The sequence below is a fragment of the Dipodomys ordii genome, unplaced genomic scaffold, assembly GCF_000151885.1.
Source record: "Dipodomys ordii isolate 6190 unplaced genomic scaffold, Dord_2.0 Scaffold40, whole genome shotgun sequence".
Taxonomy (NCBI): domain Eukaryota; kingdom Metazoa; phylum Chordata; class Mammalia; order Rodentia; family Heteromyidae; genus Dipodomys; species Dipodomys ordii.
The window spans coordinates 340184-364302 of NW_012267256.1; the positions used below are offsets into that span (position 1 = coordinate 340184).

A 24119-nucleotide genomic window follows, 5' to 3' on the forward strand; every position below is an offset into this window, starting at 1 on the left:
CTCCTTCTCCTCCTCCTTCTCCTTCTTCTCCTCCTCCTTCTTCTTCTCCTCCTTCTTCTTCTCCTCTTCCTCTTCCTCCTTCTCCTTCTCCTCCTCCTCGTCCTCCTCCTCCTCCTTTTCTTCCTTCCTTCCTCCTCCTCCTCCTTCTTCAAAGGGTTACCACTTAGCAACTCATCTTGATCAGCAATGCGTCTTGATTGACATCATCACTTTCATCATTCTCCCCCATCCCTCTCAACCCAACTCTTTCTAAATGGTGCCTAGAGGTGTTTTTACTTACTCTCTGACCTGGGTGGCAAGTGGACTGGATTATATCATTTTATTCTATAAGAGGACTTCCCCAGCCTCAGAAATTTAGAATGGCTCTAAACTGAGCCAGCAAAGGGTAAGTTGCCTCAGGAAGTAATTTCTAGGATTAACCAATAATCTGTTATTGTAATCCTATTATATCAGCTCTTTAGGACTAATAGTTTCATATAAAGCAATTTGGAGATTGAGCCTATATCTAGCCACTTGGAACATGCAAGACTCCATGTGAACTTCACCTAATCATGTATGGTTGTGGGTAGCCTAATCATGTATGAGTAGCCTAATCGTGTATGGGTATGAAACCCTGCAGGCAGGTTGTTTACTTTTCATGAGTCCATTTCTCCATCTGCAAAATGAGAATGGAAATACATAATGTTAAGTGAGGTAAGTCAGGCTCAGAGAAATAAAAGACACATTTTTTTTCTCACATGTGGAAGTTAGATCTAAATTATAAATATATAGGTAAGTAGCAGGGTTATATGCATACATTCACAAACATACTAAAGTACGGTATATGCAGGGGGGATTCCAATGGTCTAATTCCCTTCAACAACTCCCTTACAGTTTGGCAAAATGAATATCAGGAAGCTGGAACTTGTGGTGTGTATGTTGCAGGACTGAGGTCACTAGGAGGTGGGTAGGCCATAATAGTCAAGGTACATATGTGAAAATGGAACCAGGTGAGTTGAGATGAGTGGAGTGGGGAGGTACAGGAGAATGACAAAGAGGTGACTTTTCTCCAGATGCATTGTGGTCACAGCTGACATGTTGAATTGAAACAGCTCTGTACAACTACTTAAAAACGATAATAATAACAGCAACAACAACAACAAGAAGAAGACAGGGCACTGGTGGCTCATGTCTTTAATCCTATCTGAAGTCTGAGGCCAGGCAAGACAGTCCTTGAGACTCTTATTGCCAATGAACCACTAAAAAACCAGAAGTAGAGTTGTGGCTCAAGTGGTAGAGTGCTAGCCTTAAGTGAAAGAGTTCAGGCCCCAAGTCTGACACCAAAAAGAAAAAAAAGAATGTAAAAAGAAAACACATGCTCAGGATGCTGAGACCCAGTGCCTAACATGGGCAGAGGTACATGAACCAGCTACACGTGGTGCCCAGGAGTTCTGCCTTCCCTCTGCTGATCTTGCCACCTGGCCTCACCCTAATCTGAAAGCCCACACACTGCGTAAACACAGACAATTCATCTAGGCCGTAAGTGGCTTACATAGGAGAGCATCTTGATGTTAATAGCCTCCCACTGGAAAGAAGGAATTTATATGTGTTACAGTTAAGCGTTAGCATCTTTGTTCCCTAGAAAGGTCTCACTCTTTTAGCATACACTGGGAAACGGAGGACATCTTACGAGGATGCTTTTGTCCTACAGGTACTTCCTGCTGCAAGTGATCCACCAGCAGCTGCCCCCACCCCAGCCGCTGCCTAGACCTTGACAGGTTGCTGCCCTGCCTCCCTGTAGGCAGGGATGGGGGCAGATGATATGGGCAGGTGGTGGCTACAGGCCTGTCACCTTTTTGTTTTCCTGCACTTAGTGCTGATGCTATGTGCTTGAGCCTCTGGAGTAGCTAAAAGGAATTACAGTGTAGAAGAGAAAATAATTTAAGACTGTGATGCTTTCTTATAATAACTAGAGTCAAGGATAAGTTGAACTATACATCAGCAGTTATTGAAGAACAGTTTCACACTGTTTCAGACTCTGCTTTTCTACCTCAGAGTTGCCTTCTAGTGGGTGTTGTCAAAGGTCCAAATTCTGTAGGGCATTTTGAGGTGTGGCCCAGAGGCCCAAAGTTGGCTTCCTTTGAGGTATGACAGGTACCCACCCATACTGATTGTGCAGGCTCTCTGCTGAGTGTCTATTAAGCAGGCAGACGCACAGTCACAGGTACATATGCAGACACATCCAGAGATGTGTGTCAGATGGCCCTTCTAGAGACAGTTGTTTATATTCTCATGGTCGGCCAGGCTGCTTCCTCACGGTATACTGGGCCTATCTGAATCTGTTGAAGGTCAGCGATCTCTCCGCCTTGGTCTGCGCTCTCATGGGGCGTGGGGGGTGGTGGGTGGGTGGGTGGATCCAGATGCAGACTTGATCTTCAGCTTAGAGTCTTCTAAAGGCACTTTTTTTCACTATTTGAAAACTGTCCCCTACATTCTCAGCTAAGGCCCATCCACCCTCGCCTCTGTTACTGACTGAGGGAGGACTCAGTCTTTCTGTTGGATAAGTGCCCATTTAGAATGATTCCCAGTAGCCTGGGTGATGGTGGGCAGTCTGAGTGCAGTATGCATTCTTTAGGGATTAGAAATTATGGAAGATGGGAGGACATATGCTAAGAGAAAAGACATGTTGCTAGGCAAATGCTGCATCATTATGGGCTACTCTGATCCCCCCCAAAAGGTAGAGAGAAAACTCAGGCGCTGTCTCAGATGTTTGAGACTGGATGGCTAGGAGGATTGGTTAAATGGTGAGCTGGAAGGAAACAGGAACAGAAAATGGTAATTTCACTAAAAAATTTAAGGTTTTGTTTACCTCATAGCATTTCTTTGGTGTTCCATATAGACATTAAATTAATACACAATTTGTGTTGTAAAAGGGTCAATTAAAAAAAAGCAATGGTATAGGAGCAATAAAGTGGTATAGCAGGAAACAAGCTGGAAGATGGAGGTCTTACATTTAAGCTCCATCTTTGGTCTTCTATTATTGACAGTATGTTGTTATGGTTTAAGTGAATTGACTCTATACCTTAGGATAGCTGCTTTCCAGTTACTTCTAATATAGTCAGTAGACAGGTATATACAAATTGGATATGTATCTCAGAGACAAAAGAATATATATAAGATTTATATATATTTGTACATGTATTATATTTTACATGTACTATGTAATGTATTACATAGTATTGTTATACTATATAGCATATATATATACACACACACACATACATGTAAAGTTTTAATTTGAAACCTCAACTAGGAAAAAGTGACAAGTATCTCTATACTACACAATTACTAGTAAAATATATCAGTCCTGAAATCTCTCACACCAAAGTTTTTCCATTTCTTTGTTAAGTTAGATATTCTGTCTCCTCAAGATCTGATTTATTATTGCATGAGGGTTGGAAATGAGTGCAGAAATCTCTTGTCTTCCTTCTAACTGTTGTGAGGTGTATGGAATAAAATTTTGAAGTGACGCCGAACCTTTTTTTTGGTCATGAAATGCTTCACCCCAAGCCTGAGGTTTGTACCTCTGTCATGGAGGCAAAAGGGCTTCCAGGGTTAGTTACTGAGAATCTCCCAGTGACTTGGTATCTTGAGCTATTCTGGTTTAATATCATTTAATATTTTATTTTTTAATATCTACTTCTATTATCATTTTACATCCACATGGTCAAATTGCCAGTCCTACTTCATTATTTGGAAGGAATGGGGCATAGTAGTCGGAATGGTGTATTGTTCCTCATTTGAAGTAGATCCGCTTCAGTTTCTCTTTAAGTGTCCAAGTATTCCCGTAACAGGTGGTCTCTTTTGAATTTCAGAGCCCAAGACCAGGCAGCCCTGCAGCTGAGTGAGTTGGAAGAGGAAATGGATCAGAGGATTCAAGCAGCAGAGCACAAGACCCGGAAGGATGTGAGTGTCTGGACTGTCCACGCTGTGCACAGGTCCTGTGGATTGGCTTTTAGGACAGGGCTCTGGGTATTCCTCTCCATGCCAGGCTGTGGGAACCCAGGCCTGGGCTCTATAAGGCTCCCACCAAAGGGTTCTGACCTGTGGTATTTCTGGGGAATGAGGAAGGGGAACTAGATGTTGTAATCACTGACTCCATGAAGTTGGTGAGTTTCAGATAATGACAGTTGCAGTCAAGAAACACGTGTGATGTACGGTGACAGGTGGGAGCCATGGGCCTCACCGGGAGGATGTGTGACCGGGGGAGCGGAGGAGCTGGCGCAGCCTGACAGGAGAATGTGGCTGGGGGAAGCGAAAAGAATTGAGGAAGGCAGGTGTGGTGGTACCTTCTGGTAATCCTAGCTTTTAGGAGGCTGAGGTGGTGAGAGCTCAACTTTGAGGTCAACCTGGGCTGTCTAGTGAGACCCCGCTACGAGCAAACAAACAGATCCCCAAAAGTAAAGTAAAGGGAAAGTCAGCACGCCAGTCTGGGTCCTCCGGCCAGCTGAGCAGCTTTGGCACTGGGAGGAAATGTATTTGCCAGCCACCTAGCACCGAGTACCCACCTCACCTTTTAAACTTGGTGCTCGGGGATAACACATCCCGGCTTACTGAGGGTTCTCCCTGACTTCTGGAAGTCATGGTGGCTCCCCTCAAACTCCTCTGGACATTTACCTCCCCCCTTCCCCCGCCCCACACACAGTCCAGTGTCGCTGCTCACGGCTCTGCTTTTACTCCAGCTGGTTCCTTTACCTTGGTGATGGCTGCCCACGTCTTTCCCTCACGCCTCCAGGCCCTCCCTTAGATCTCTAGCCACAGTCAACTCTTCTTGACCCCAATTGGACAGAACATTCATGATGTTTCATTCTCATTACACATGGAATATATGGTGTCTTGTCAGTTAGTTATTTTTTTAACAACAGCTTTATGGAGGTATCATACATGTCATCTTCTCAACAAGGTCACGGATAGTACCGTCTGCCGTAGGTGTTGTCTCCTGTCTCATGCTTGCCTTCCTTTGTCCCTCTTTACCAGGCAATTACTGCTCTGGGTTTTTTTTTTTGGTCCTATCCATTATTTTGAAGCTTCTAGAATTATATAATAATGGAATCTTACAATATGTCTCGTCTGGCTTCTTCTATTAGGCATAATTATTTTGTGCATTGATAATCATTCATGTCATAGCCAAGTAATAGTTCACTGGTGGATGTACCACCATGGTGCATGCACTCATGTGTTGAAGGACAACTGAGTTATGTCCCAACGGTACAGTGAATCTTCATGTACTAGAATTTATGTAAGCATATGTACGTTTTATTTCTCTTGATTGAATTCCTAGAGTGGGATGGCTCCACCATCTGTGGAAATATGATTGCGTTTGAGAGACTCTGTCACACTGTGTTGGGAATCTTTCATGTTCTTCTATGTCATGTGTATATCATCCTTAAAAAAATTTGTGTGCATTTTTTAGGACTTGCTATCTGTTATGTAATTTATTTTTAAAATTGTCCTTATATAGCTGGACAAGGGGGTTTTACTCCAGCATGTCAGTTTGTGAGTTCAGGGCCTCTTGATCATTTCCATCATTTCCTCACATCTCTCTCAACCCTGCCAACCGCTTCAAGTGACCTGGCTTCATTTTCACGTATGCACATTGAATATTATATTACAGCTATATTCGCCCACCCTGCCCCTTCTCTATTCATCAGCCCTCCCTCCCCGGTCCTCACTCCCAGAACACATGCTTACACTTCCTGATATTTACTTTGTTATTTTGTTAAGTTGTTCAAAGAAGCACACCATTAAAATCCTCCCCCTCGTGTACCATGCATTAGTTAACATGTTGTGTATATGACCCTGTGTATGTTTTCAGGTACATTTATGATTTAGAATCTAATTTCCACATAAAAGATAAAGCATGTATCTCTGAGCTTGACTTACTTCACTAAACATATTTTTCCCCAGGTCCATCCATTTCCCTGTTAGTGACATAATAATGATATAATGACATAATCCATCTCCCTGATAGATGTGTAAAGTTACATTGCATATGTGTGTGTCTTCTTTGGACTTATGTCTGCTCATTTAAAAAATTAAGTTGGCAGGGCGCCAGTGGCTCACGCCTGTAATCCTAGCTACTCAGGAAGCTGAGATCTGAGAATCGAGGTTCAAAGCCAGCCTGGGCAGGAAAGACCGTGAGATTCCTATCTCCAATAAACCACTAGAAAACCGGAAGTGGCGCTGTAGCTCAAGTGGCAGAGCGCTTGCCTTGAGCTGAAGAGCTGAGGGACAGCGCCCAGGCCCAGAGTTCAAGCCCCATGACTGACAAAAAAAAAAATTAAGTTGTTCTTTCATTACTGAGTTTGAAGGTATCTTTATATATTCTAAATATAAATCTTGTTTCAGGCACCTAATCTAAATAATATTTTGCCCAAATAAATCTTTTCCTTCTCCTAATCCTAACAGTCTTTTGAAGAGTAGCAAATTTTAATGTTGATGAAGTCCAAATAATTTGTCTTTCCTTTTTATGGTTCATGTTACGGTATTTTATTTTAAAACCTTTCATTAAGACAAGGTCCCAGAAGTTTTCTCTAATTTTTTCCTTTGGTAAGTTTTACACTCAAGTTCCATTTTCTGTATGGTGCAAGGTATGGACTGTTCTTTTTCTTTCTCTTCTGCTTGTGATGTTGTTCTGTTTTAATACCATATGCTGGGAACATTATTCATTTTCCACTGAACTGCCTTTTCTTTTTGTCCAAAAGAAGCTATCTGGATTTTGGGTGGTTTTATCTGGATTCTACATTCTGTTGTATATATTGATTTGTTAGTATTTCATTGTGTTGGTGCCTATTGCTTTATAATAGCCCCTGAAGTCGTGTATTCATTTTACATTTTGCTTTTTATTCAAAGTTGGTTTGATTGTTTCCTTAATGTCATAAAATTATCTTATAATTCAAAAAACAAATGCCTGCTGAGGATTTGTTTATATTTCTCATCTGAAGATTAATGTGGGAGAATATTGAATATTTTGATCTATAAAAGTGAGTCACTTACCCATTCATGATGTCGTGATGTCTCTGCTTTCTCCCAGCAATATTTTATAGTATTCGGTGCACAGGTCTTACTTTGTATTATCAGATTATTCCCAAGTATGTCACATTTTGCTGCTATTAGAATGCTTGTTTCAAATTCTCATTGTTTTTAATGACTGCATAGAAATACATTGGACATGTGTGTATTGATCTTGACTTCTTTAGTGTTGTCACACTGCTTAGACTGGATGGCTTTTGATTTTCTAAGTTGGTTGTGATGTAATTTTTGAATAAAGGCAGTTTTACTTCCTTTCTAATCTAGATAGCAACTTCTTACCTTTTTGCACTGTCTAGAAGTGATAACAAACCATCCTGTATGTATTCAGGCTTTCAACCTTCAGTGTAGTATTAGTGGTGTGTGGTTCATAGATGACTTTAATCAGGTTGAAGAGTTTCCTTCCTTCCTTCTTTCCTACCTTCCTCCCCCCTCCCTCCCTCCCTCCCTCCCTCCCTCCTTCCTTCCTTCCTTCCTTGCTTTCGTTTTTTGTTGGTTGTGGGGCATGAACTCAGGGCCTGGGTGCTATCCCTGAGCTTTTTCCACTCAAGGCTAGCACTTTACCACTTTGAGCCATAGCACCACTTCCTGTTTTCTGGTGTTTAATTGGAGGTAAGAGTCTCACAGATTTTCCTGCCTGGGCTGGTTTTGAATGGCAATCCTTAGATCTCAGGCTCCTGAATAGCATGATTATAGGCGTGAGCTACTGGTGCCAGGTTTGGCGTTTTTTAATCAGAAGTAGATGTTGGATTTTGTTGTGTTTTTATGTGTCTATTGAAATGATCATACATTTGTTTTAGAATTAATGTGGGGAATTCCACTGATCAGCCTCAAATGTTTCAATTGTTTATGATACATTATTATTTTATCTTTTTAATTTCATTTGCTAAATGTTATCGATCATATTCTCACCAACATTAATAGGAAATGTTAGGTGGTAGTTTTCTTTTATTAAATTAAATTTTATTGTAAAGATGATGTACAGAGAGATTATAGTTATGTAGCAAGGTAGTCAGGACATTTCTTTTTGCATGGTGTTACCTCCTCTTTTGTTTTCTTCAACCTTCCCCTCCTAGGTTGCAGTTGTCTTCTAATGCTTTCATGTGATTTTGGTGTCAGCTGTGTTGGTCTCACAGGATGAACTGTGAACTGTACCATGCATTTCGGTTTTCTGGAAGCATGTAAAGAGCGGATTGAAAGGAACTGCCGCCCTTTCTTACCTGCACTCCTGTGCTAATCTCCTGTATGACCTGCAGGGTCTACCCGATGCCGATTAGGAATGAAATGAACTTTCCTTAGTGAGCTCTGAGTAGGATAATTTAAAACCATATGTTGTTGTGTTAGAGCTTGTGGCTGTGGGCCCAGTGGAGACACTTTCAGTACTTGCAGGTTGATTTGAGCCAGGTGGCCTGCCTGAATTCACAGCTAATTGGAAGGCCTCGTGTCTTCACCCACCTGTGAAATAGGCAGGGTTTCTGCCTCAGTGAGAAGGCTGGAGGAATTTATGATTGCTGCTTTTTAAAAAGTTATCATTGCTCTTCTGTGAAGGCACATCACATGGATCGTTTAATTTACATGGATCATTTAATTTTTATGGGATATTTAGTGTCCTCAAATTACTTAATTTGTATGGGTTATTTAATTTGTATGGGTTATTTAATTTATATAGATTTGAGTGATTTAATTTACTTGGATTACTTAATTCTCACAATAATCTGATAAGAAAATGGAGATATAAATTTAGCAAGTTGCCTTAACTTGACAGCCAATAAGTGGGTAAAGACACTTGAATGCCTGGGGTATTCGGATGTGGGATCATGACCTCTGCAGGGTCCTTGCCCACAACTCAGACTAGTTTGTTTTACACTTCTCTGTGTTTCTTTCTCTTTAGTGTAATTTTCTGAAATTATCTGTCTGCCTGTCCCTCTGTCTCTGCGTGTTGATTCTGCCTTCCGTTAGAATGCACAAGGTCATCTTGTGCATTGTGCCTCAATCTGCATGTCCTGTCGCCTGGAGCTATCCTTAGCATGTGGTAGGTTATTAGTGAATATTAGCACACTGACTTTTATTAGTTACAAATATAAAGCTATGTCAATAGTGAACAAAGGCCATAAAACAACATAATATCTCTTGTTAAGAGAAAAAAGAAGTTTAGAAATGGTTTAGTCCATGAATGTCAGCCTCTGCAGCCTCCTGGTCTTGTTGCCATTGAAGGGACACACTGAGTGTGGGAAACACTCGTGTCAGGTGCCTCACAGTGGTGTCATGGCCAACAGCGGGCCATGTGTCCTGCAGCACTCCCATTGTCGCTGTGATGTGTGGCCATCTTAGAATAAGAACACTGCAGTGTTGGCATAAGGACTGAATCGCCCAGCGACACATTGCTCAAGCCTGGTTTCAGGCGACTTATAACTCTGCCAGACTCTGGCAGAATTTGGCAATAGGAAAACAGGTACACCCACTACTCTTGACTGGAGCTTATAACTGTGACATACCTTTTCATTAATTATGACATAATTAAGTCACTAATTAATTGGCATGTGGTAGCCCCATCTTAGACTATAATAGTCTTCATTTCACTCCAAGGAGATAAGTGTCTAGTGGGATTCTGCAGTTCCTCCATGTTTACAGGTTTCAGTTCCAGACCTGATGCTCACCTAAAACTGTCTGTTGCCCCCTTTGCCGCTCCTGCTCCCATTCCCTGGGTAGGAGAATCGTGGTCAGTGCAGTTTGATATTAAAAAAAGTTTCTCCCTATGGGATTTTAAAGGATATTTAAGGCTGTTTATTTTAAATAGGCTGAACCTATTTAAATCAGCATTTTCTTCTTTTAGGAAAAACGCAAAGCTGAGGAAGCCCTCAGTGACCTCAGACGTCAGTACGAAACAGAAGTAGGAGACTTGCAAGTGACCATTAAAAAACTGAAGAAGGTATGGGGTGCTGACCAGACTTCTAGGATAAACCTCAGCGACTTGTGTGCCTAAGCTATGGATGACCAAAACCATCTGAAATAATATTAGAGCGGAAGTGATGGCATTGTAGAGTCAAATGGACTCTTTTGCAACTGTGTGTGTGTGTGTGTGTGTGTGTGTGTGTGTGTGTGTGTGTGTACACTCCAGTATTGGGACTTGAACTCAGGGCCTCATACTCTCACTTGACTTTTTCACTAAAGCCTGGGACTTTACCACTTGAGCCACAACTCTACTTCTAGATTTTTGTTGGCTGTTTAATGGGAGAGAAGTATCTCATAGATTTTCCTGCTCAGGCTGTCTTTGAACTGCAATCCTCAGATCTCAGCCAGGAGGCTGAATAGCTAGGATTACAGGCATGAGCCACTGGTGCCTGGCTAAAACTTTGTCTTTGAAGAGCCTCTGAGTTCCTTTATTAGTTGCTGTCACTTCTTACAGTTGTGGTAATGATTGCTTATGGTTCGAACCATCTCTTTAGATCCCACTTTGCTTTCCTTAGTCTCGCGCACTAGGTGCCCTAAGGTCCCCTTTGTTTAGTGGACACTTGTTCCATGAGGGTGAAGTATTACCCTCCTTGCCAGTGAACCCTGTGTCCCTACCTCTAGCTTGGTGCAAGGTGTGGGACTGGCGTTCCATGAACGGCTGTTAAGTGAATTGAATGTTGATCTTCTGAGGACAAAGTTCCAACCTGATCATCAAGAGGTAAAAAACTTGGTTGGAACATGAACCACATATGATTGGGCTTTTCCTTTTTCTGGACTTGGTTCTAACAAGCAGGGCCCGTTCCACACCGTGATCTGCTGGCAGATTTGACCAGTGTCTCTGAAGAGGAGCTGAGGGCAAGGGCGAGATGTGTCGCCTTTGCTGGTTTTCATGGTGTAAAGACTCCCACCATTACTGAGTTCAAGTGGGCAAGTTGCCATCACTTTCGTAACTAAAGTTTTCATAACTAATGCATATAGTTCATGTGAAACAGAGAATAACATAATAGTGACAATTAACTGTAGTTTGTAATCTGCCTAAACCTCAGATAATGAAGAATTCTCCTCTGTTGCCTTATGTCTATTTTTCAAATGTCATTAGGCCATCTTACTATAGTTGTGTTACAAAATGAATGGGCAGTCTTCTCATTATGCCAGATCATAAATTCTTCATTAATTTCTATGGCATTTCAGGTCGATAAGAGAATGTATGCAACAAAGTATGCTTGTTCATAGCATGTGAAAACCTCAAACAGTGAGACCGAGCATGTTTGAGTCACATGACAGGGCCTGAGTTCTCACTGACAACTGTTTGCTCCCTGTTATCGGGACAATTCCCTTCATCTTGTTGACCCCTGTGAAATGGGATTAGACAGGACCCCTGTCCTGTCTAATCTTGTTTTTTTTGCTCAAAGCTAATGCTCTACCTCTTTGAGCCATGGCTCCCTTTCTGGTTTTCTGGTGGTTAACTGAAGATAAGAGTCTCACAGTCTTTTCTGTCTGGGCTGGCTTTGAACCGTGATCCTCAGATCTCATCCTCCTGAATAGCTAGGATTACCAGGTCCTGGCCTTCCTAATCTTAATAACTGATATTTTATTGGCTTTGAAGATAAGTATCTTTATTTTTTGGTGGTACTGGAATTTGAACTCAGGACCTTATTCTTGGTAGGTAAGAGCTCTACCAGTTGAGCCCCTGCTCCCCTCCCACTCCCCTCCCCCGCCCGCCTTTTTAAATTCGTTTTTCAAATAGGGTCTTTTCATTTTTTCCCAAGGCCCTCCTCAGACCATGACCCTCTGTAGCTATCACAGACATGTATCACCATACCTAGCATTTTATGGGCTTTGATCCATCTCTCGTGTATCTGGAGTTAGAGGAACAAGCCACGGTGTCTGCCTTCCTTTTCATCACTAAAAACAGTTGAATACTAAACTTTTTTCTGAGGGTGATCCAGGGGGAGTAGATTACTTATTCAAAGCCTCCTACCTCCTGGTAAGTGATAGAGGTGTCTTCATTTGCTGTTAGTGCCTTTCCATTTATACCAAACTTCCTGCCTGCCTGATGTGCTTATGTGAAACAGCAAAACAATCACATGACAGGATATTGAAGATTGAATAAAATTGTAGGACAGTTTACAGATCCATTCTGATAGCTACTAACCTCACTTTGATTCTAGGAAACTCATTTTGCCTATAATTTTTCTTCTCTGAAGTCAGAATGAATCTTAAAATAAATTAGTTTTCTCAGCCACAGTACCATCTAGAAAGATGAAGAAATGCCATAGCTATCAGACTTGATGATATGTGGGGTTCATTTTTATTAATGTACTAACACTGGACAGATTGACGCCCACCCATCTCCACAGTTCTGGAATGTGAGCTTTTGGTAGGGTTGTCGTTTGTTTTTGTTCTTTATACTATAGATGCTGCTGAACTAGTTTTGTCCATTAATGCTATTGAGTCAACGTGCAAGCAGAGATCATATAGGCTCTTGTGTATGTGCGTGCGTGCGTGCGTGCGTGCGTGTGTGTGTGTGTGTGTGTATTTCTTGCTTCTGTGATGCTTATATGTTGTTGATTGCAATCATTTCATAAGTGAACTCACCATGAACAAATATAGTTGAGTCTTATTCTACTCTGCTCTTAAGAAAATCTTACACTGTAGTAAGGGAGTAAGACTTTCCAAAATAAGAAAGATAAAAAGTGTTAAGTGCACAGAAGTAAGAATGAATGTTCATCTCACATGTAGCAAAACTGGGGTGCTTCTATTTTTTATTATCTTTAAGCAGTTGTACGGAAGCTTTTTAGTCCCCCATGTCAGTTTATGAGTGCAGTGTGTCTTATCAGTGCTCCTTTTCACCACCCCCTCAGCTCTCCCAGCTGGTTGCCTTATAGTCGGATAGTTTCCCAAAGTCTTTTTTCCATTTTTCCCGTGTCCAGTAACACCGCATTTGCAAATGATTGAAACAAATACATTCTTATGTGGATTTTATGTTATTTAGTGTCTTAGAAAGTTGAAAATCATTAACCTCTAGAATTTCCATGTCTGCACTCAAGTACATTCTAGAACTTGTCCAAAACATTTCAAAATGGGTTAGTAAATAACTTGTTTACTTTTTCAGCTTGAAGAGCAATCCAAACATATAAGTCAAAAGGAAGATGTGGCAGCATTAAAAAAACAAATTTATGATTTATCAATGGTAAGAATCACCTTCTGACTTAAAGGAATAAATTTCCATCTAGACAACATATACACAGCTATGCTTTATTTCAGTGTTCCAGGAATAGAGCTTAAAGAAAAAATGATTCTGCATTAGAGAAATTCCTCAAAATATTTGTAAGCACAGATATTATATGTGAAGCTTTTCCCCTCCACAAGATGAATGGCGTGATTTCCTTTTAAGGCAATAAAGACTTGCTACGCTATTTGTATAACACCTACGCTGGTCTGTCCCCTGCTTTGGAACATAATGGCATCATTGCCCTGTTCCACTTCCATTCCCCCTCTCCCCTGTTTACCACTTCTGTTTTGCTTACCATATCTTCATTTAGTTATTTGCTGTAGAAATAGATGATGTATTTTCTGCCTTTTTCATTACTAAATTTTCTTTAGGTTGATTTCAGGTTGACTCTAAAATTGGAGAATGTTTTCTCCATTATGGCACTTAAGTATTTTCAGTGCCCAGTCAACCTAAGGCGCTCTCACTGGGCTCCACCTCTTAAAAGTTCCAGGTCACCTCTACAGCTCCTCGCTGGGGTCAGGGTGTCCGGTGCCCGAGCCGGCGTGAAACGCACTGAAGTCATGTGTAAACCAGAACAGCTGCCTTTCCCTGGGTTTCCATCGTTCAGAAGCAGGTTTAGTACTTGACAGCTAGGGGCGCCTCTCCATCCCTTCCATCCTTGTTGGCGTGTTTCAGATTAAGGAGATTTCAGAAGGGAAGAACTACAACTTAGTGAACTAGAAGCTTCCAGTTGTTTTTGAAGAAAAAATATAGACATTTCCTAATGACATTAAAGTTAGGAGATATGAAACTCGTCATTGTAGTCATTACCGATACAGTTAATTTTATACAATATTTATCAGTCCCTTTGTGGTCTTCATTAAGTAAGTCAGGTGTTCAAACATTTGGTTTCAGCTAATTTGCCAGTAATATCTTAAAATACATGATATTGTAGTAGGGTAACAGATATCCAATATTTAAAACAAAGAACAGCTTTGAGGATTTAGATTTTGATATGTTAACAATTATTATTGAATAGACAATTAGTTCTTTAAATGTCAAGATTGTAGAACTGGAGAAGCATGGAGTGCCCTGTGGGTGGGCCGAGTACACCTTGCTACATTTTTTACCATGAGTAAGAAACTGAATTTAATGCCTGTGGTGTTCCTATCCTCTAGGAAAATCAGAAAGTTAAGAAAGAACTTTTGGAAGCACAGACAAACATAGCTTTTCTTCAGAGTGAACTAGATGCTTTGAAAAGTGATTATGCCGACCAGAGTCTGAATTCTGAAAGGTATGAGATTTATGTTTTATTATTTTAGTTTTGGTGCAGTATTTAGGAATTAGCTACAAATGAAGGTTGGTGAGGGAGTAAGAAAGGGTTACTAGGTACTGTTACTAATATGTTCCTTACTGGCGAGGATTGTACCAATGACAGATTTCCTAGTTTGTGGGTCTCTGTGGTATTGTTAAAAGGCAAATTAAATGTTTTAATTATTATCCTACTTAAGACAATGGAAAGCTTTGAAAGTTGGATTAAGTTGGAACTAGCTGGAATAGGTCAAGAACAAATGCCTAGGTAGCAGTCCTTGCCTAAAATATGATGGGACTCTTGTGAGTTTTGCTATATATTAGTAACAATAAGGAGTTTAATAAACAAACATGCATTTTTACGTTAGCAGATATGATATATGCATGGGTACTTATATAGGTTTAATAAATACAGTCCTTGTACTAGTGCAGTTGGAGAAAATGTTCTTTGTAAATTTTAATCAGAATTACATTCTTATAATAAGTTGTGAGACGTGTATTAAATGTACTGTATAGAGATCTCTGAACTAGATAAGGGTTATGAGTTTGGAGTATGTAAAACAGAAGGGAAGGATGGGAGCTCCAGATTTAGTCAGGAACACAGAAGTGAAAAGATAACAAGTTAAACAGCGTAAGAGCTGACTCATGTCAGAGACACTGCCAGCAGCAGCAGCACCTGAAAACGGCAGGACTGTTGTCTGACAGGCAGACTCCTGGGTGCTGCCCTAACTCCTTCAGTCCACAGAACCCTCTCAGCTAGGGGCCTTCATCATCCATGTACAACTGGAAAAGAGCCTCAGTGATGTCCTGGGTGAGTGATAGCGAAAGGACAGGCAGGAGCGGAGGGAAGGATGAGACTGGTCTGAAGAAAGATGGGTCAGACCACTGGACCATAGGAGATTTTCTTTTTTTTTTTTGGTTGATCGTGGGGCTTGAACTCTGGGCCTGGGCGCTCTCCCTCAGCTCTTCAGCTCAAGGCTAGCACTCTACCACTTGGACCACAGCACCACTTCCTGTTTCTGGTGGTTTATTGGAGATCAGAGTCTCATGGACTTTCCTGCCCCAGCTGGCTTTGAACCATGATCCTCAGATCTCAGCCTCCTGAGTAGCTAGGATTATAGGCTTGAGCCACGGGTGCCCAGCAGATGTTTTGAATAGGAAAAAAAACAAAAAGAGTTAAAGAAGATCATAAAAGTTTTAAAAGCTAGTTTAAGGGACTAGATATTTTGACAATTAGGAATTAGACTATTAGGAAACCTTTTTTTGTTTGTTTGTTCTGGTCCTGGGTGCTGTCTCTGAACTTCTTTTGCTCAGGCTAGCACTCTACCGTTTGAGCCATAGCTCCACTTCCAGCCTTTTCTGAGTAGTTTATTGGAGGTAAGAGTCTCAGACTTTTCTTTCCAGGTTGGCTTCAAACTGTGATCCTCAGGTCTCAGCCTCCTGAGTAGCTGGGTTTACAGGCATGAACCACTGGTGCCCAGCAATTAGGAAACTTTTAACTTTTATCATCCAGGGTACACCCAATGGACAGGTTGTTGTGGACAAACTTGATAGCGTAAGAGTTCTTGAATGTCAGCCAATAGGTTTGTTTACCGACACAGCAACAGAGCTCTTTGTGTTCCTGCCTCACCCCCAGGTGAGGACGTGCTCTGAGCGCTCAGTCTGAGGGGGACCTGGGGTCTCTGTAATAAACAATGAGGTGAGCACGTGCTCTGAGTGCTCAGTCTGAGGGGGACCTGGGGTCTCTGTAATAAACAATGAGGTGAGCACGTGCTCTGAGCGCTCAGTCTGAGGGGACCTGGGGTCTCTGTAATAAACAATGAGGTGAGCACGTGCTCTGAGCGCTCAGTCTGAGGGGGACCTGGGGTCTCTGTCAGGTGTGGGAGTGTCTCAGGAGCCCAGAAAGCCTGTTGGTTCTGTGGCTTAACCTAAGAAGAAGAAAGATGTCAGAAGTAGAGATGGAGCAAGGAATGGAAGGAGTCTCAAAAGAAGAGGAAATAGGGGGAGCTGAGCTTTCTAAAGCTTGGTGGGAGCAGAGAAGGCTCAAGGGGGTGAAGGTGCTACTGACTTGACTGTCTGGGAGAAGGGACTCGGGAATGGTGGGGATTCAGGGGATTGGAGCCAGGCCCTGGTGGGGTGGGAAGAGCTGATGGGTGCTGAGCCGTGGTAAGTGGGGGGGTGGTGAGAGGTGGGCCGAGCTTCTCCCAAGGAAGCACAAGGTATGGAGATGTGAGTGGAGTCGGGCTCGGGGTGGGGGGTCGGCGCTGACATCAGGGAACTGAGTTGGAGCACTAGCAGGGGAGAAAACCTTAAAGATACACACCTCAAAGGGGCTTCAAAGGGTGAGGATCGGTAAGGCAGAACTTGACAATTCTCACTTAAACATGAAATACAATTTTACAGGGATCTGGAAATAATCCGAGAATACACAGAAGATCGAAATAGTCTTGAGAGACAAATTGAAATACTCCAGTAAGTTCTCATATAAAATTCTCCTTTGTTTCACCTTTTTGTTTTGTAATAAAACACATGCTACCTGTAACCCGAGTGGACATATTCCACAGTCCAGGTTTGCAGGTCACTGTGGTAGCTCCCACACTGTGGTGCCTTCTGCACACACACTTAGCTTCCCGGGTGGCTCACCCTAAGCTAATTAGGGCAGTGCTCACAACAGAGAAGGGGTCTCAAAAGCCCTTTCAAATCGGATGGGATGCCCAGGGTGTCTTTACACGATGAAAGCCCTGACTGCTTAGAGCTTGTGCAGAGATAACTAGAATTCTTAGATTTTTAATGTCCTCTGTGTGTGTGTATGTGTGTATGTGCATGCATGTAAGCACGCGTGCTAATGTGCGGTACTAGGGCTTATTCAGGGCTTGGGTGGTTTCTCTTAGCCTTTGTACTCAAGGCTAGTGTTTTACCACTTGAGCCACAGACCCACTTCTGGGGTTTTCCTGGTTAACTGGAGATAAGAATCTCACAGACTTTTTTTTTTGGCCAGGGCTGGCTTTGAACATGGTCCTTAGATCTCAGCCTCCTGAGTAGCTAGAATTAGGGTGTAAGCCACCAGTGCCCAGCTCAATTAGTACTTTTTAATGGGACTGATACACCCACAGTTAGAGTTAGAATAGTGAGTGGGAGGAAAAAAAACCTCTGTTCTTCTGGAGTTATTCTGGAGGAGGAAGATGGAAGCTGATTAGTAGTTAGAGAAATAAGTGCAAAATGCCAAGCTGGATGCTGGTGGCTCACACCTGGTAACCTAGCTACTCAGGAAGCTGAGATCTGAGGATCGTGTTTGAAGCCATCTGGGGCAGAAAAGTCCCCATAAAGATCCTTATCTCCAATAAACCACTTAAAAACCAGAAGTGGAGCTGTGGCTCAAGTGGTAGAGCATTAACCTTGAGCACAAAGAGGCTCAGGGACAGCACCCAAGCCCCACAACAGACAAAAAAATTAAAAAAAAAAACATGCCAAATGAGACAGGTTTGTCAAAGGTTTGTTGAAAAGGCCCAGGAAATGTTCTTGGAGGAAGGGACACTTGAGCTCAGATCTGAAGGATGAAGTGACTGGAAGCATGCAAGGGTGAGGCGGGAGCTCTGCTCTCCTTCTTGCTTTGCAGACTCACCCCTAAGCCGCTCAAATCTTTAAAGAGAGATAGCAAACCAATTCAGCTGTATTTCAAATAATGTGTTAGGATCTCAGGTTTTGAGGTTGGAAGGGAAATCAGACATTGCAAAGATACGTGATTCTACATTGTATGTGTCAGCGCCACTGGGATGACATTGGTCCCCAGTAACACTGAGTATTTTTCCTGTAACACTGAGTATTTTTCCTGTCTTTTCACTGTGCAGAACAGCTAACCGTAAGCTGCGTGACAGCAACGATGGCCTCAGGAGCGCCCTGGAGAGCACTTACAGCAAGGCCAGCAGAGCCGTGGTACGGGCCGTCCGCCTGTAATACCCTTCCTTCTGTCTAATCATGTACATTGGAGTACTTCATGTGGATCTTTATAATCATGAGAACTCTTTCCAAGCCAGACATGTGTGGCTCACGGCTGTAATCTTAGCTACTCTGGAGGCTGAGATCTGAGGATTATTAGTTGAAGCCAGCCTAGGCAAAAAAATAAAAAAAACCAAACAAACAAACTCCATGAGTCCTCTTAATTCTCTCCAACTAACAGAAGCCAGATTTGAAGAATAGCTCATGTGATAGACCACCAGCTTTATATGAAAAGGCTGAGCAAGGACATGAGGCCCACATGCCAAGCCCAGAACTGGCACCAAAAAGCAAAAACCAACAAAAACAAAAACCAGAGGAAGAAAAAACTCTCCAAATTAAAAATATTACTCATTTGAAGCACCTTGATTTTAACCAACGCTTACATTAGATGTTCTAGGTAATTGGAGAGATTACAAAAAATCTTCTGTTAGCTAATGTAACGGGGTATTTGGATCTATACAGAGGCACAGAAATAAGAACCAGCAGAGAAAATCTTGTCAGTCAGGAGGGAGAGCTGCATCTAGCTGCGAGTTCTGGAGTGTTCGTTACAGCATTGAGCTTGTCAGAACGAAGGCTTAGGCTTTAAACCCTCATACACAAACCCATGAAACCCCTTTGGAATTTCTCCCTGTAGGACTGAGATGTGAACTTAGGGACTCATGCTTGCCTGCTGTTTTTGCTTGGCTGAAGCTCTGCTATTTGAACCACAACTCCAGCATTGCTATTTTTTGCTTATTTTGGAAATGGAGTTTCATAGGCTTCTCTGCCTGGGTTGGCTTTAAACTGTGCTCCTCTAGACCTCACCTTCCTGAGCATCTAGAATTACAAGCGTGAGCCACTGGATCCTGGAACCCATTTGAAGTTTTAGGACCTTCCCTAGAATGAACTTGCCATGAAGCCTCTCTCTTAGCCCAGTTTGGGGGTTCAGCTTCAACTGTCAAATTGCAGCGTAATGTTAGGGTATGTAAGAGCCAGAAGAGTTCAAGGCAATTAGTGCTACATGGTCCTAGCATCTCTTGGGAGTCAGGATGCTTCTTGGTGGGATGTAAGTAGAGTTTGAACTCTAGATCTGACTGGAAAGAGAGGGAACTGTGGTAAGTTATCTTTGATGGAATTTTCCACTTGAGTTTCAGGCTCATCCTTGGTTCATCTAGAATCCTAGACGTTAAATTAGAAGCTAACTTGTGTATATGCACATTTTTACCTATGTGTGCATGTATAAATGTTTATACAGACTACTCAACATTTGCTTATGTATTACAGCGCCTAAATAATATATCTCCAGGGAATACAATTTCTAGAAGCAGTCCCAAATTTAGTGGCCATTCTCCTCAACCTGTGGGTTATGACAGGTATGCTTTTTTTTTCTTCTTTTATTATTTGAGTTTTAGAACAAAGTTAAAAGGATAAGAAATTTCCTTGGAGCTGGATTTAAACAAAGGAGTCTGTTTCAGACTCTGGCTTACATTTCTATGATCTACACTAAAGTTTGATGCTGTGACCAGATGGTAACTGTGGTCAAAATGTTTCATTAAATGCAAAGTTATTTCTTTAAGATGCTCTGGTTAGTCTTACACAAGTGTGCCATTACCCCAGCCCTGTATAAGAGATGTTTTGGAACTACAATATGTGATGATATAGTGTATGTGGTATGTGATGCTGATAGAATTTTCATAATCTATCACTGTTCAGTGGGTAAGCATAGTATTATGTGTACCTGGGAATGAAAATGAAACTAGAAAAACAAACTGAAGTATGGCTAGTAACTTGGATAATTTCAGCTCAAAGAATAATGCGCTTAATATCCCTGTGATAGAAGATGGTTATATTGCCTTTCAGAATAATCTGTCACCAAAGCTTATTAGTGAGCATTTCTGGGAAAATACTATCTAGATTATTGTTCACTGACTTGTTAAAGAAAAGAATTGGGACCACTGTGCTACTGAGGAATAATAACTTTTAAAAAGGTGTAGGTGTGCTGTTAGTTTTCTGGACTAATATTTAAGATCCATTCTAAACAAAATTATTTCAGAAATTTCATCATGACTTGTTACTGAAAGTGTAGGCCCCACGAGTGAGGCTCACAGACACTGGGCTCAGAGCTCCTTCCCGTGTGTTGTAAGGGACGGTGCTCCGCTTCACCGTGCCTCAGGTGACGGAGCACAGCTCTCAGACATCCGTCATTCCAGACTGGAACCAAGGCCACCACGTCTCTGCTAATGCCACATCCAGGAGAATGATTAAGTTGACGGACAAATTTAATGGCGTATTTTGTTTGGGTTGCTATTATAAAAACTTAATAGGGTATGTTGTTCATTTCATTTCATTTTTTGTATAGTTTTATTTAATTTTAACCTGCAAATTTTAGCTTGCCTTTTCCATTTGGGTTGTCAGTTTTGTATTTTCTTGTACGAACCCTAATCAAAAATACAACTTGTTTTGTAATTTTCACAGTTAATTGTAATAACAGTATCAGGGAAGCTGGAAGCAGTTTAACTTTAGAAGTATATGTAAACTGGGTGCTGGTTGGCTCGTGCTTGTAATCCTAACTTCTCGGAGCTTGAGATCTGAGTATCACAATTTGAAGCCAGCCTAGGCAGGAAAATCCCCATGAGATACTTACCTCTAATTAACCGCCTGAAAACCAGAAATGGCTCTGTGGTTCAATGTGGTAGAGCACTAGCCTTGAGCAAAATAGAGCTCAGGGACAGAGCCCAGGCCCTGAGTTCAAGGCCCATGACTGGCTAAAAAAATGTACATGTATTAAATGGGCCCTTTTTGCTTTTCTTTTGTTTTTGTTTTTTTAATATTCAAGTAGTAGTACAACACGGTTTTAATTTAACATGTCACTTTATGAGAACAATGCATCTGGATCAATGTCTCCTTGATATTTTTAGAGTCTAGATATTCATGGAGTTAATCTCTCAATTCAGAATCTACTTTTTTCAAAACCACTAATAGATTTAGAAGAAAAAAAAGGTTCAAATAGTTCTGGGCACTATTAAAGTTGTGTAACTGAAGTCCTTTGTACTATAATATAATGAGAACATTTTTCTCATTTCTTATAGATTGCCCTAAACTTGATTTAGAAAACTGGAACAAGTCATGCAACAACACAAACCACCTAGCTAATTACATTTACTAATGTATATGTCATAACTTTATAGGTTAACAACTGACAGAGAGAGAGAAGGAGAGGGAGAAAGGGAGAGAACTTAGTTAAATCACCATTTAGTTAATCGTTTCATTTATTGATGAGTCAAAGTTATCTTTGTCTTCCCATATTTATGTGGCAGGTACTTAGCTTTCTCCTTGGTATCCATCTGTCATCTGTAAAGTCCTGTGGAAGGACCCACACTCTGAAATGTCATGTGCACAAAGAGCCAGGGACAATGTAGATGCAGAATGAGTGTAATGATCTTGTTTTTATTTCAATAGAAACTTAGAGTCTTAAGAATCTAGAAACTCAAAAGTTAATATGGAAATATGTCCTTTCTTTGGATTCTCCTATTTATTGTTATGTTTTTCTTTCCCTTTGTAAAGTCTTAATGTTTCAAAATGGAAGGACTCATAGAAGCCAGTAGTGGTATTTAGTATAAGTCACCCCCCTATAAAGTACCTTCTGGAAGTAGGGGTATATCCAAACTACGTGTCAAAAATATCTTACCTCAGGCTGTCCCCAGAACATGTGTTTCTTACTGACTGTTGTTTTCACTCTGTTGATCAGATATCTGACTCCCAGGAAAGTTTACCACCTGCCCTTTCCTTTATCTTGCATAATCTGAAACGTATATTCTTTATTCACTTGTCAGTTCTTTAAGGTTTGAAGAGAAAGGTCACTAAGATTTCATGTGGAGGGCTGGATGTAGTGGCTCACACCTATTATCCCAGCTACTTGGGATAGGCAAAGATGGGGAAGACTGAGGTAGGAGAATAGTTGTGGCAAAAAAATAGGGTGATCCCATTTCAAACCATAATCAAGGTGCAATGGCATAGTAGTTATACAGGGTCATGAGTATGAGGGTTGAGGCCTGTGAGAATTGGAGGACTTAACCGCACAAAAGAACTGGGGGTGTTGCTTAAGCAGTAGAGCACCTGCCTTGCAAGGGCAAGACCCTGAGTTCAAACCTTAGTATAAATACCAACCTGAGTACCAATCCAAACCGGTACAAAAAGACATAAATGTGTACGCCAGAGAATTCCTCTCATCACTGTGGCTGTCTTTTCCATTTGGGTTGTCAGCCTTTCTTTGAAGAAGACATTCTCTTTAGACACACACATGCAATTTAGAATATGGTCTGACCCTATTAAAATAGAAAACCTTTCATGCTTTGCGTTCATTTTTATTGACATAGTTTTGAGAAATTGCATTTACATCTTGCATTTATATCTTCATTTACTCTAATTCTTTTTTTTTTTTTTGGGTCCGGTTGTGGGGCCTGAACTCTGGGCCTGGGTGCTGTCCCTCAGCTCTTTAGCTCAAGGCTAGCGCTCTACCACTTGAGCCACAGTGCCACTTTCCGGCTTTTTTCTTTTTGCTTATATGGTGCTGAGGAATCGAACCCAGGGCCTCATGCGTGCAAGGCAAGTGCTCTACCACTGAGCCACCTTCCCAGCCCCATTTACTCTAATTCTTTTATGTTGGACAATAAGATAATTTAAAAAATAGCCATTTTTTAAAAAGTGTTTTAGGTGTGCATGTGTGCACGCACACGTATGGTATGCTAGTGCTAGGGCTTGAACTCAGGGCCTGGACACTGTGTTAGCTTTTTTACTCAAGGTGGGTTTTCTACCGTTGGAGCCACAGCTCTACTTAATAGCTTTTTGATTGTTAATTGGAGATAAGAATCTCATGGGCTTTCCTGCCCCGCTGGCTTCAAGCCATATCTCAGACCTCAGCCTCCTGAGAAGCTAGGATTAGACATGAGCCACTGGTATCTAGGTTCATGTGAGTTTTTGTCATAACTACTTATTGCACAGAATGAAGTTTTGCTGCTTTGAACTTGGTTGAATTCCCTTGAGTCTTAATCATGAAAGGCACTGTGGCTGTGCAGGTGAGGATGTGGAATTTTCTGGCCACATCCGCCTCAGTCAGTCTGTCGCCCGTGTGTCCTTGAATGTTGCAGCATGGAGCCTCAGGTCAAGCCGGTCTCCCGCTTCCTCACCAGGTCGTCCCGCTCTTCCTATGCGGATGAGGACTGTGACTCCTTGGCACTCTGCGATCCCATGCAGAGGATGAATTACGAAGTAGACAGCCTGCCGGAGAGCTGCTTCGACAGTGGCTTGTCTACCCTACGAGATTCCAATGAGTACGACTCCGAAGCAGAATACAAGCACCAGAGGGGGTTTCAGAGTTCCCATGGGCTGCAGGAGAGCTTCAGGGGTGACGCTTCGGACACAGATGTAAGCCCAGACTCCACGGTCATTGAAGGCCTTGCTTTGACTGAAATCTTTCACCATACTGGTCATGTGTCTGAAATGAGAGTGTGCTAAGTCCATAAATACAAAGCCTTATCAATAGAATGTGCTTTTTCCTCCACCGAAGTAGGGAGACAGCCTCGTAGATTTACCATTCCAG

The 24119-nt window shown here is 41.8% G+C and overlaps 1 protein-coding gene across 1 annotated transcript in view; it reads left to right on the top strand.

The window, feature by feature from the left end:
• The window catches only part of Rasef (RAS and EF-hand domain containing), a 77286-nt gene that overhangs the window by 31748 nt on the left and 21419 nt on the right, over positions 1-24119 (top strand). Inside the window, exons 3-10 of the mRNA XM_013018384.1 lie at positions 3834-3945; positions 9902-9997; positions 13136-13213; positions 14413-14528; positions 16949-17017; positions 18394-18478; positions 19805-19893; positions 23710-23944. Of these exons, the coding sequence (XP_012873838.1) occupies positions 3834-3945; positions 9902-9997; positions 13136-13213; positions 14413-14528; positions 16949-17017; positions 18394-18478; positions 19805-19893; positions 23710-23944 (880 nt within the window). The remainder of the gene's footprint in view (positions 1-3833; positions 3946-9901; positions 9998-13135; positions 13214-14412; positions 14529-16948; positions 17018-18393; positions 18479-19804; positions 19894-23709; positions 23945-24119) is intronic.